The sequence below is a fragment of the Sciurus carolinensis genome, chromosome 11 (assembly GCF_902686445.1).
Source record: "Sciurus carolinensis chromosome 11, mSciCar1.2, whole genome shotgun sequence".
NCBI classification, from domain to species: domain Eukaryota; kingdom Metazoa; phylum Chordata; class Mammalia; order Rodentia; family Sciuridae; genus Sciurus; species Sciurus carolinensis.
The window spans coordinates 54,453,612-54,466,852 of NC_062223.1; the positions used below are offsets into that span (position 1 = coordinate 54,453,612).

The 13,241-nt window shown below is 36.6% G+C and overlaps 1 protein-coding gene across 1 annotated transcript; it reads left to right on the forward strand.

Annotated features, from left to right (window-relative positions):
• Positions 1-1,297: 1,297 nt before the first annotated feature.
• On the forward strand, positions 1,298-4,790 carry Fancf (FA complementation group F). The gene has a single exon (XM_047517524.1). The coding sequence runs from the start codon at positions 1,309-1,311 to the stop codon at positions 2,383-2,385; it is 1,077 nt and encodes a 358-aa protein (XP_047373480.1). The 5' UTR covers positions 1,298-1,308; the 3' UTR covers positions 2,386-4,790.
• Positions 4,791-13,241: the final 8,451 nt, after the last annotated feature.

Here is a 13,241-nt window from a genome sequence, read left to right on the forward strand (position 1 = left end):
ATCTTAATTATGCTCAAGAATGGGTCTTCTCTCTCTCTTCTGAAAGTCTTTAGGCAAACATTTATTATTATGTACTTTTAAATGCCATTTCCTTCAACAGGTTATTTTTGTGACGTGTCATCAGAGCTATTTTCCTTTGGAAATTATAAAATAATGATAGTGAAATTCTGAAATAAAATTTTAAATTCAACAAAGTATTATTTTTTTTTTTTTGTGGTGCTGGGGATTTGAACCCAGGGCCTTGTGCTTGCAAGGCAAGCACTCTACCAACTGAGCTATATCCCCAGCCCTCAACAAAGTATTATTCTTGAAGTTGATTTTTTCTTTCAGTTAACCTGGACTTCAGTTCTAATAATGAAAGAACAAGCAAAAACCAGGGAATTTAGCACAGAGCCCGTATAAATTGGCCAGTGTTATGGTTTGGATGTGAGGTGTCGCCCTAAAGCATACATGTGAGACAATGCAGGAAGGTTCCAAGGAGAAAAGATTGGGTTGTAAAAGTCTTAATCCAATCAGTGGTTTAATCCCTAGTGGGATTAATTGAAGTCCTAGGGTGTGACTGGAGGAGGTGGGAATTGGGGCGTGGCTTTGGGGTATATGTTTTGTATCTGGAGAGTGGAGTCTCTTTTCTCTGCTACCTGATCACCAAGATGTAAGCTGCTTCGCTCTGCCACCCTCTTCAGGCACGATGTTCTTCCTCACCTGGAGCCCGGAGGAGCCAGCCTTCTATGGACTAAGACCTCTGAAACCTTGAGCCCTCAAATAAACCTTTCCTCCTCTACAAATCTTCTGGTAGGATCTTTTAGTCACAGCAGGAAAAAAGCTGACTAAAGCAGCCAGTATATTTTCTCAAATTGATATTAAAATTTCATTTAATAACGTTTCCTCACATGAAGTAGCATGTCTCTGGCATTCCCTAATTATGATAAGCCTCAATACTGCTTCTCCTTTTAGGAAAATCTCAGAAAATTTCTGCACAGGGGTATTTCCAAAACGAAAGGAAGCGCAGAGACATTTGTGACTGGCAGCGTCTTGAACATTCATCCAGGAATTGTCAATATATGTGCCCCACAACTACTCTCTTCCCATTAACAGCCTTTTCCATAGCAGGAAAATGCAAACAGGTCAGAACTTTTCTCCAGTTTAATTTTCCCAATTCAAGGAACCCGGATAAAGCCACTGTAAGATTGACAAGAACGTTGTCCAATAGTGTGGGAGATGGGCGTATCATTTCATGGCTACTCCAATCGGCACCCAGAGAGTAGCCGTCTCTAAGGTGAAAGCGGAAGTAAGGGTTTGGCGCGCCAAATGGATCCACTCCTGCAGCACCTGGAGCGCTTTTCTGAGGTGCTGGCGGTCTCCCGCACCCCCCACGTAAGCACCTGGGACCAGGCGACCGTGCGCAGGGCTCTACAGTGGGCTCGCTACCTGCGCCACGTCTACCAGCGCTTCTGCAACCATGAGAGCATCCGCACAACTCTGGAAAGGCGGTTGCACAGCTTGCGGAAGGAGGGCGGCCTTGGGGCGGGTCCAGTCCCTGAACTGACGAACTTTGAGGCCCTTGCGCACTGTGACATCCTTCTGTCTCTACGTCTGCTGAAGAACCCGGCCCTAGGGAATGCCGCTTGTCACTACCTGCTGCAGCAACTCTTTCCCGGCCAGGGCGTCCCGGATGCCGACGGGGAAACGCTCCAAGACGGCCTGGCCAGCCTCGCCCGCCGCGGGTCTGCGGTCCACATGCTGCGCTTCTATGGCTACAGAGAGAACCCGAATCTTCAGGAGGACTCACTGATGAAGACCCAGGCGGAGTTGCTGCTGGAGCGTCTGCAGGAGGTGGGGAAAGCCGAAGCGGGGGATCCCGGCAAGTTTCTCTGCAGCCTGTGGGAGCGCCTGCCACAGAAGAACTTCCTGAAGGTGGTAGCGGTGGCGCTGTTGGAGCCTCCGCTGTCTCCCCGGTCCCAGGGAGAGGAGTTGGAACTGGGTAGCCCCCAGATTCTTAGAGAGGGGAGTCAAGAGCTAGTCCATTGGCTTCTGGGGAAGTCGGAAATCATGGGTGCCTTTTGCCGCAACGTCCCTGCGGGTCTTCTGACTTTGGTGGCAGGTCGCCACCCAGTGCTTTCTCATGCCTATCTGAGTGTGCTAACTGATTGGAGTCGACATCTGTACTACGACCTTCAGAAAGGCGTGTGGGTTGGAGCGGAGTCTCAGGATGTGCCCTGGCAGGAGTTGTACACTAGGTTTCAAAGCCTCTGTCAGGCACCCCCACCTCTGAAAGATGAAGTTCTGACTGCGCTCAAGTCTTACAAGGCGCAGGATGGAGATTTCGAAGTTCCTGGTCTTAGCATCTGGACAGACCTGTTGTTAGCTCTTCAGAGTAGTGCATAGTACCACATTTGGTCTGTTTTAGGTCCCAAACCAAGCACTAATTCTCCACGAGCAACGTTTGTTATTTGAATATTTAGTGTACAAAACGAAAATTCAATGTTGAAAAGGAAAAAGCAACTTTTTCTTAGTATGGTTTACTCTTAGTTTGGTCCCTCCCTCCGCCCACTACCAGTGAGGAGTTTTCTTTAACCAATAACATGGTTGTCAGAAATATTAGTTTGAAAAACTTATTAGACTATTTGGAGTTTAAGCCCTGAACTTTGACCTTGTTGATCTAGTGTTCTAACTAGTTAAGTTGCCTCAACATGCATTAAAATTGTTTTGTTTCTTATTTCTGCGAATTACTGCTCTCTGAAAGACCCATAGTTTGTTAATTTAAGATGTTGACTTTAATACATAAAAAATGTTTAAAGCAGAGTGAGTGGAAATATATTCATTTGGGTATTAGTATAAATTTGATGGTAAGAGAATCAAACTTCTAAATTAGAAGACCCTGTTGTTACCTCTGCCATTAATTAGGTTAGTAGGACACAACTTTAGGCAACAGTTACTTCTTTACTAAGTGAACGTTTATACTCAAATAATTAGGGGCTGGGGTTGTGGTTCAGTGGTAGAGCACTTTCCTAGCACGTGTGAGGCACTGGGTTTGATCCTCAGCACCACATAAAAATAAATAAGGGTATTGCGTGTACCTATAACTAAAAACAATTTAAAAATAATTAAATTTTATTGTTTTTCCCTTAGAGACTTATGAAGACAGTTTGGAGTATTTATTTTGTGTGTAGGAATTTAAGTTTTTTTAGTTTACTTGAGTATACCTCAACTAACAGAATGAGTAAGTCATTTTTATTAGGGATATATAACTTTCCAGCAATCAAGGCATTTTTGTCCATATCCAGGTTAACTGATAACAAGAGTGTTTGGAACATACTGATACTCAGAAAGTTAGTTTCTGATTCCAGAAATGAAATTAGAACAAAAGGAGTATTATCTTGTAGAAAATTTTATTTTGAAGTAAAATTTAGAGGTAATGTTCCCTTAGTAAGTACATGTTCTAAAATAATCTTAGGTGAACAATAGCAAATTCTTATTGCCTGTGGTCTGATTCCTTTTTCTAGCACTAATTGATGTAGACCATTTTTAGATTGCATTTACCAAAAACAGTAAAGCAACTCCTTCTGTTAATTACACGAGCCTTATTTCAAGAAACAACCCAATGAAGAGTTGTGCCATGGCAAGGCCCAATATTAGTTTTAGAAAATAGCAGTTTGAACTCTTTCCTCTATTGCTATAGCTACATCTGAACACTATGATTTAAGATAAGATTGATATAGACTTAACATTTTAAAATCCATTTTTGTACTATTTGTTGATCTCTTATTTTAAATTCCATGATATATTTGGTACATATAGTCTTACTGATTTAATCTGTGCTCCAAGACCATGTTCTTATGTGTATAAACTGAAAGAGATGAAGTGAAATGCCCAAGGGCACCAAAAAGCAACATGAGAGTAGAAGTCATAGCTGTTATTTATTTTCTTTCCAAGAGTTTAGCACAGTATCTGGTATGTGTATTATTACTCCTAATGTTTGAGTTTATAAAATTATCATTGAAACCTTACTCTGTATATTTTCTTGTATCTTAAACAATATGAAGAACTTGTTAAGTTCCTATTAAATTTAATAGCCTAGTTATCTCTTTAGGACTCCATGTATAGAATGGGAGAAAAGATGAAAGAACTATATAAATGTGAACATATGGACAACTTTATAAAATCTAGAAATATTTATTTTGTGGTTTGTCCTATTAAGTTTCTATTTGTTTTGATTTCTCATTTTTTATTTCTCAGGGTTTTTTTTGCTTTACTGAATTGTTTCTCTTTTTTTCTTACTCTATTTTTCCTTCTACCAGTTGGGATGTTCCACATCTGAGCTTCTACTCTGATTATTTTTATCATATTTAATTTAAAAATATCTGAAACTATTTAATATCTTAATCCCCTTTTCTAATGATATAACAGATTTTAGGAAACTAAGTCTGCTATCTTATCACTAAACTCACAAGTTATTTTCCAGTGTTTGAGTTTTGTTCTTTATTCTAAAAAAGCCAGCAAATTATAATAGTATAATTAATATTTTATGCAGACAAGTGTGTTTTGATTTACCTACATTTTTAGCAGTTTTGTTAGTTCAGTTATTGTATAAATCCCAAAATTTTGTTTCCTCAGATATTAATACTGGCATTGGTTTACTTACCATCTTTTGTTGTTCAGAAATTCCCTTGGAGAAAATGTCTTGGTGATAAATATTTTTAGTTTTTATATACAAATATGTTTGTCAATGTTAGAAGGTTGTTTTGATGTGTATCTGGTTCTAGATTAACATATTAAATATTTTCACTTTTTTCTGGTTTTCATTGTTGATACTGAGCATACTTATAGTTCTTTAGTAAGTGATCCCTTCCTGTTTTAAGATGGTCCTTGGTTCAGTGTCTGTAGTCACTATAGTATGTAATTGTGAATTTATCTTTAGTTTGCATGTTACATGTGTTTATGTTTCATTTTTCTAAGGATTTTTGTTTTTCTCTGTTTTGAACAATTCCCAGCCATTTTCCCCCAGTGTTTTCTTTCCTCCACATTTTATAATCTCTCCCATGACTGATCCAGACTATATTAGAATTTCTTATACCACTCTTCTATCCTATTAGCTCTCTTTCCTGGCTTCTTTCACCATATGACTTTGTGCTACTACAAAAACTGCTATCATTATCCAGGCCCATTTCTCCATCTTCTCTGTAGTAATAATATCCTACCCCCAGGTTTTAGTTAGAAATGACCACCCTACGTGGGAGTAAATTTTTCCTGTTTTCTCTGCAGTTAGGTATACCCATAACACTAGATTTTGGCTACTTAAATATAAGGAGAAGTGATGTGTACAACTAACAATTCACACCCTAGAAATAGGAAGTCATTTTGTTTGTAATGCTCTGTTTTTCCCTTTTAGTGGACTGGAAAATCCAGTAAGCCACCTGGAATCATATGACTAAAGATGACTAGAGGAACTGCTGTAGACTCAAAGATGAAGTCACATGTCCACAGAGGCAAAGCAGCCCACCTGTATATCCTATTTTGTTACATGGGAGGAAATTAACTTTTTTCTACTGTTTTTTATCCAGATCACCATTCAGGGTTTCTTTGTCATATCCACAACCCTGTAATCCTAAATTAGTACTGATACAGTCTTGGTAATTCTGCATGTTCTATTTGATATTTAAGCCATGAGTTTTAATTTTCAACACCAATTTTTCCCAGAATTTCATTTAGTTTTCGTCCTCCCATATCTGCATGGCCATTTTTAATAATAATCTTGCTTTGGTGTATGTGTGCATGTGCGTTTGTGTGTGTGATTCCACTTTTATTTTTTAACATTGTTATTTTATAATTTGTATTAATCATTTCAGAACCTAAATTCCCTTGGAATCAAAAGCTATTCTGTTTATTCTCATGCCAGTTAGTTTCTTTACATGTTTGTAATTTCTTTGAGTTCACATGTATTTGATTTTTAACTATGGAAACTTGGGAATCTAAGTAGGTTATTCTTTCTACCAGAAAGGCATTTTCAAATGCTTATGCAGTAAATATATAAAGCCCTAAGAAGGGTCATTTTGGCAGATTCCTAGCTTAATGTAAGAATTTTGGCTTTAGTTTATTTACTATGTGATTTGGGAGTTTCCCTTATTGTCTCTAATTCAAACAGTGTTAAAGATGATGTTTTATTGAGAATCTACTTGTTCGTAGCAATTAGGCCTATGGAGTATCTAGCCAATGCTTCCTTTTAATCCCACACCAACATACTCTCAACACTTCTCTGGAGTAAGTATTGTCAATTTTTCAAGTCATCCCTGTAATGCCAAATTCAAAGGATACTTCACTGCCATTGAGTTATTTGCCCTCTCAGGAGGATTAGCTATTCCCTACCATTGCCACCTTTTTGAAATTGGACTTGAAAGCCTATAATTATGACCTATATCACTATACTCTATCCTGGTCTCCTCTCAACTAATTTTTCCCAGTAGAACATCCTGCTCCCTGCTCTCCTAATCAACTTTTAAATGTTAGAGATGTCTTAAAGTTCAACAGCTTTATTTCCTCTTTCTTGTATACTCTCATTAAATGTGAGATATCCATTTTCACAATTTAAATACTTCCTATATATTGTCAGTTGCAAAGTTCGTATCTCAAGCCCAGAGCTCTTACCAGAGCTTCAGAAATAACATATTTACCTGAATGTCTTATTCACAAGCCTCTTGAACTAAACATTTCCAAAACAGTTCTTACTATCTCCACAGAAGCCTTTTTATCCTCAGGTATTTCTAAATAAATATCCAGAAACTTGGGGATTGTCCTTGAATTATTTCTTTCTCTTAAGCTTTACTTCTATTCTGTCAGTATATTCTCCCGATTCTCCATTTGCCACTCATCACTCTGTGCTAATATGCTATTGTAACATTACATTCTTACTTGTTTTTGGAGGCATCACACTCCAAAAACATATTCAAAACATATTCAAAAGTGTAATCAAAACAGCATGTCACTGACAGAAAAACAGACACCTTGACCAATGGGATGATAGAAAAAGCAGGAATAAATCCAAACGTTTATGATAAACTGAATTGTTGTAAAGGTGCCAAGAATACACGATGGGGAAAGATGATCCCTTCAATAAGTGGTGTTAGGAAAACTCCCATGCAGAAGAATGAAATTACACCCTGATCTCATACCAAACACAAAAACAGCTCAAAATAGATCAAATATTTAAATAAAATTCTGAAACTATAAAACTGGTAGAAAAAAAAATAGGGAAAAAGCTCCAGCAATCCTGTTTTTTCTCTTTTACATCTCCAGCACATGTGCTGCTCTTTCTACCACCTTAACCAAAGCAGATAAACAAAACGTCTGTTCTCGTTTTATCAGACACCAACTTCATTTATTTGCTATCCTTTTGAATAACTTCCTGAAAACTCCCCATTTTCCTTGAAGACTATTCCAGTCTGGATTTGCCCTCACCTCCTGCTTGTACAATGCCATTCCATCCAATGTGCCTTATTGAGGACACCTAATACCTTACACATTGCTAAACCTAATAGTTTTCAGACCTCCTCTTGTTTAATCTATTAGCAAAATTTGTTACAGTCGAAGATTCCCTTTCTGTTACATTTTCTTCATTTGATTTCCAGGATACCACAGTCTATTGTCACTCTTAAAATATTCTGCTCAACATTGGAGTACCTTAAGGCTCATTCCTTCTCTGTCTACACTTTCTTGATAATTTTATTGTGTACATGATTTTAACATCATCTGTATATCAGTGCCTTATATTTTTCTCCAGACATTTTTCTCAAAATCCAGACTTGTGTAACCAACATCACTAAATTCCTCTTTTGGAAACCACAAAACTCAACATGTGCCAAGCCTACTTGATCTGTAGCCTTCCTCATCTACATTATTGGCAACTCCATTTGTTCAATGGATCAAGCAAAAAATGTTGGGAGGAACATTTGATTTTCCCCTTTTCACTCTACATCCAACTTATTTGGTTTATTAGTTCAACATTCCAAATAGATTCAAAATTTGACCACTTACCATCTCTATTGTTTAGAGCCCTGGTACAAACCATCTTTGTCTTATACCTGGATTTCTGTAATAGCTTTTTAAAAATACATACTTAAGCCAGACACAGTAGCACATGCCTGTAATCCTAGTAACTCAAGGCTGTGACAGGACCATCACAAACTGGAGACCAACCTGGCAACTTAGATCCTGTCTCAAAAATATAATTGAAAATGGGGTTCGGATGTAGCTTACAGGTAGAGCAACCCTGGATTCAAACCCAATGACCTAAATTGTGAAACTGATTGGCATAGCATCACCTGAAGACCATGGTTTACATTAGGGTTCACTCTTGGTGTTACACATTTCATGGATTTGAACAAATGTTTAGTAGTATGGATCCATCATTGTAGTATCTTATAGAGTAATTCCACTAAGCTGAAAATCCTCCATACTCTACTTATTCATTCCTCATTCCTCTCCAACCTTTGAAACCAATGATCTTTTTACTGTCTCCATAGTCTTGCCTTTTCAGAGTATTAAATAGTTGGGATCATACAGTATATAACCTCAGATTGGCTTCACTTTCTTAGTAATATGCATGTAAGTTCCCTCCACAACCTTTTCTTATGTAAGAGCTTATTTCTTGGGCTGAATAATATTTTATTACCTGGATATGCCATAGTTCATTTATTCACCAATTGAAGGATATCTTGGCTTTTTCCAAGAATTGATAATTATAAACAAAACGTCTATAAGCATGTATACAAGTTTTTGTGTGAACATAAGTTTTGAATCCATTTTTTTTTAGTTATCAAGGACTATGATCACTGGGTTGTACGATAAGGGTATGTTTAGTTTTATAAAAACTGCTAAATTCTTCTGTCATCTTTTTGTTGTTGTGACAAAAATAACTGAAAAGAGCAATTAGAAGGGAAAAGTTTATTTTGGTCCTCAAGGTTTCAGAGGTCTCAGTCCATAGACAGCCAACTCCATTCCTTAGGGCTTGAGGCAAGGCAGAACATCATTACAGAAGAGTGTGGCAGATGAAAGCTGCTCAGGACATCACACTAGAAAGCAGAGAGGGAACCATTCTCACCCGAACAACATAAACCCCAACAGCACACCCTCAATGACCCACCTTCTCCAGCCACACCCTACCTGTCTACAGTTACCACCCAGTTAATCCATATCAGTGGATTAACACACTAATTACTATAAGGCTCTCATAACCCAATCATTTCACCTCTTGCATTATCTTATACATGAGCTTTTGGGGGATACCTCACATCAAAATTATAGCACTCCAAAGTGGAAGTATCATTTTTCAATCCCAACAGCTACTTCTGCCAAGTCCTTTCCAGTATGTGATAAAGTCCCTATTCTGGATTTTTGCCAAAATAAATGGTATTTCATCGCTGTTCAGTATGTAATGGTAACTCATTGTTGTTTTAATTTGCAATAATGTTTTTTTGTCAGCATTTGTGGATTAAATGCATGATCTCATGCATGGTAGGAAAGCACTGTACCACTGAGATACATGCACAGCCCTTTAAAAAATTTATTTTGAGTCAGAGTCTTGCTAAATTATCCAGGCTGGTCTTGATCTTGAGATCTTCCTGCCTCAGTCTTCCAAGTAGCTGAGATCACTGTACCACCATGCCTGACTTGCAATAGCATATTAACCTGGCCTTGATTTCATCTTGGTTTATTTGCTATCTATATCAAAAAATGCAGGAGCAGTGTAAAACACAAGGCAGCTCATGTTCTTCCTCTCTTCAAAATTTTGCACTGGCTTCTCATTAATAGTCCTTCTAATGGTCTATGTGATTTTATATGATTGGCATTTTTCCCTTTTATCTGTCTTTCCTCTGACTCTTTCCCTAACTCCTCCTGGCCTAGTCACACTGCTTTCCTGGCTGCTGTTAGAAAGTGCCAGATAGGGTCCTGCCTTATAGATACTCTCTCTGCCTGTAATGCCAATCTCCCTGTTATTGGATTAGTTAATTCTCTTACTTATTCTTACTTCAAATTTTTGCTCAACTTCTACCTCTTCAAGACCCAGTGTAAGTATTCTAGTTAATATTATGATTTTCCCAAACAGTAGACTTGCCTACTGTTGCCCTTCCTCCCATTCCTCCTTTTCCTTTTTTATGATTTAGCTATGAGGTGTCCCCCAAAAGCTCATGTGTAAGACAAGCAAGAAATTTCAAAGATGAAATGATCGGGTTATGAGGGTCTTAACATAATCACTGCTTAATCCCCTGAAAGGGATTAACTGGGTGGTAACTGTGGGCAGATAAATTGTGGCTGGAGGAGGTGAGTCATTGGAGGTGTGTGACTTTGGGAAAATATTTTGTCTGTGGTGAGGGAAGTCTCTCTCTCTCTCTTTTTCTCTGCTTCTTGGTGCATGTCTCCAGCTGCTTTCCTGTGCCACTCACTTCTACCATGATTTTCTGCCTCACCTCAGGTCCCAAGGAATGGAGTCAGTCATGTATGAACTGAGACCTCTGAAATCATGTGCTCCCAAATAAACTTTTCCTCCACTCATTGTTCTTATCAGATTTTTTGGTTACAGCAGTAAAAAATCTGACTAAAGCATCCTTGTACTGTGTCATCCTTTCTATTTTGCACAGAAGTTTTCACCAACACTTACTAATATATTATTTACTCATTTGTGATGCTTCTTACTACTTACTTTCTGCCTCCTCTCTATGGATTCAAGTCCCTCTTCAGCAGGGCAATTTTTCTCTTGTGTTCACAAACATATCCCAAGAGTGAAGACCATTTCTTGGTATAAAGTTAAATTTTAAAAAGTGTTACATATATACATGAGTTTTTATGAAATCAATTTTGTTATCTCACTCACTTGCTTACAAATGTTGGGTAGATCCTTCCCATTCCACATTGAATAAATGCCAATTTTTGCTATACAAGATCAAGGGCATATTCTGCTTATCTTGACATGCTCATTTCTTGCCATTCTCCTCTCTGTACTCTCTGAAAACTCAAATTTCTTTAAGTTCTTAGAATAGGCAGAATTTTTTCCCCCTTCTTAGAAACTTTGTTTACATTATTCCTTTAGGCAATAATGATATCAGATATTTCACTTCTCATCTTATTTTTTCCTATCACCATCATAATACCTCTATCTAAATATATTTAAATTCTGCTTTTTTTCCAGACATCCCATTTTCCTATTAATTATAGTTTTGTTGTAAACGTATGTCTGTCTTTTCCACTGGACTACAAGCTCAGTGATGACATGACTTCCTCTGATTTGCTTCCCTCTGAACAACTAAGACCCTCACATTCTAACTGATACACATTAAACAACTGAAAATTATGCTTGAAGGAATGAAAATGGAATAAACATTTGATTAGATCTTAATTCTCTGTCACATGTTTAAGAGGTGTAAATCATTTTAGTAGTGTTTATAAAGAGAATAAATCTAAACTTGAGGGAGATTCCCAATACATGGTAAAATTTCTACTTTACAACCCAATAATCTGATAAGTGCTCCAAAGCTTCTTGCATTTGAGTTGGATCAACATTCATCAATGTTCAGATTTAGTCGTTATGGTTAAATTTTCCATTTTTACCTAATCTTGTACCTCCTTTATATATTTTTGAAATTCTGAAACAGTACACTAAAACTCAAAAGTAAGAACAAGTTATAAGTGGCCCATCTTCTCAAGAAAATTGTGGATGTAGGGTATTCTTTATTAGCATAAATTAATTAACATAAACAGTATAGAAAGAAACCATTGATTTCTCTGAGGAATTAATTGGAAATGATCAATCATTATATTAGAAATGTGACACTACATCATTTATCAGATGCTAATTGTCATGGTGGGCTAAGGATGCCCTTTTGGCTTAGAAATACTGTGGCCTTAAGGGGAAGTAAGCTTGAATCATTACAATAATGAATGTGTCTTCAACTGTCTTTTAGAGGTTCATTACTCTTAATATTATGGCTGAAGTTTGAGTTAAGAAGAGTTTACAGTGTTTTCAAGGACTACTATGGTTTTATCCTTTCATCTAATGAATGACCATAACTCAAATTTTAGAATTTTTTAGATGCAGCAATTTAGAAGTATAAGCAAGGGAAATAACATGTGAAACATCAGGTCATTTTTTATATTTATAATACAAACAGAATGTCAAATTCTGAATGACATCTATGCTAACCCTGAAATTTTTGAGATTCATTTGAATTTTGCATGTGAAATTAGGTGCTACATATCATTATTTCAATAAAATTAATATGTTTATCACTACAAACAAAACCTCCTTACTTTATATACAACCTTAGTTTTATATTTATATTACAAACTCTTATTCATTTAATAAGCATTTGATCATTTACTATAAGTTGATGTAATTTAATGTGCTAAAAAGATTACACATCACTTTATATAGTTTATATATTTTGCTTTTATTTATTTGTTTTTTTAGATGGGATCTTATTATGTTGCCTAGGCTGACCTCAAACTTTCCATCCTGCCTCAACCTCTCAAGAACCTAGGCTTACAGACAAGTGCCAACATGCACCAACATGCCCAGCTTGTAATACATATATTTTTATGTTATGAACCAAATTTATCATATTTTTAAGGAAAACACATCTGGAAAAAATATGTAAAGGAAAGGTATTATGCAAATCAATATTGGATCTTTTATCCTTCACATTTGCTCAAAGCTTTATGGGATAGCTGTTAAAATATTCATTATTAATACCAAGCATTTGACATAATGTCAATACTTTTTTGTAAGATATTCTTGTGAGGTTATACATAAATTTATGAGTATTGACCATATGCCCAGAAGGAAAAAGAACATAGTGTGCTGTTAGCTTTCAATGAATGTAGATGCACCATGAAGAAAAATGGAAAACTTCATAACTAACAGCAGGCGTATTAGGTACCTTTAAAATGTTGACTGAATTTGCATGCACAAATTTCAAATAATACTTCTCTAATGAATTAAATATTAAAATGTGGGATAGGAAAATCAATGCAGATTATGAATTCCTTTGTAGTTTATTCTAGGAATGAGGAGATCTTATAATTTTGTAATAAATATTATTGGTAGAAAAGGAGTAGATTTTCTATCTTGCATTCAAAATATACAGAAAAACAAAGTAATGTTCATGTTCTTTGATGATTTGCAAAAATATTCAGTACTTTATCTAAACATTAACAGCTGAGAGTATGGGTGATATTGGAGGTGTCCATTCTCT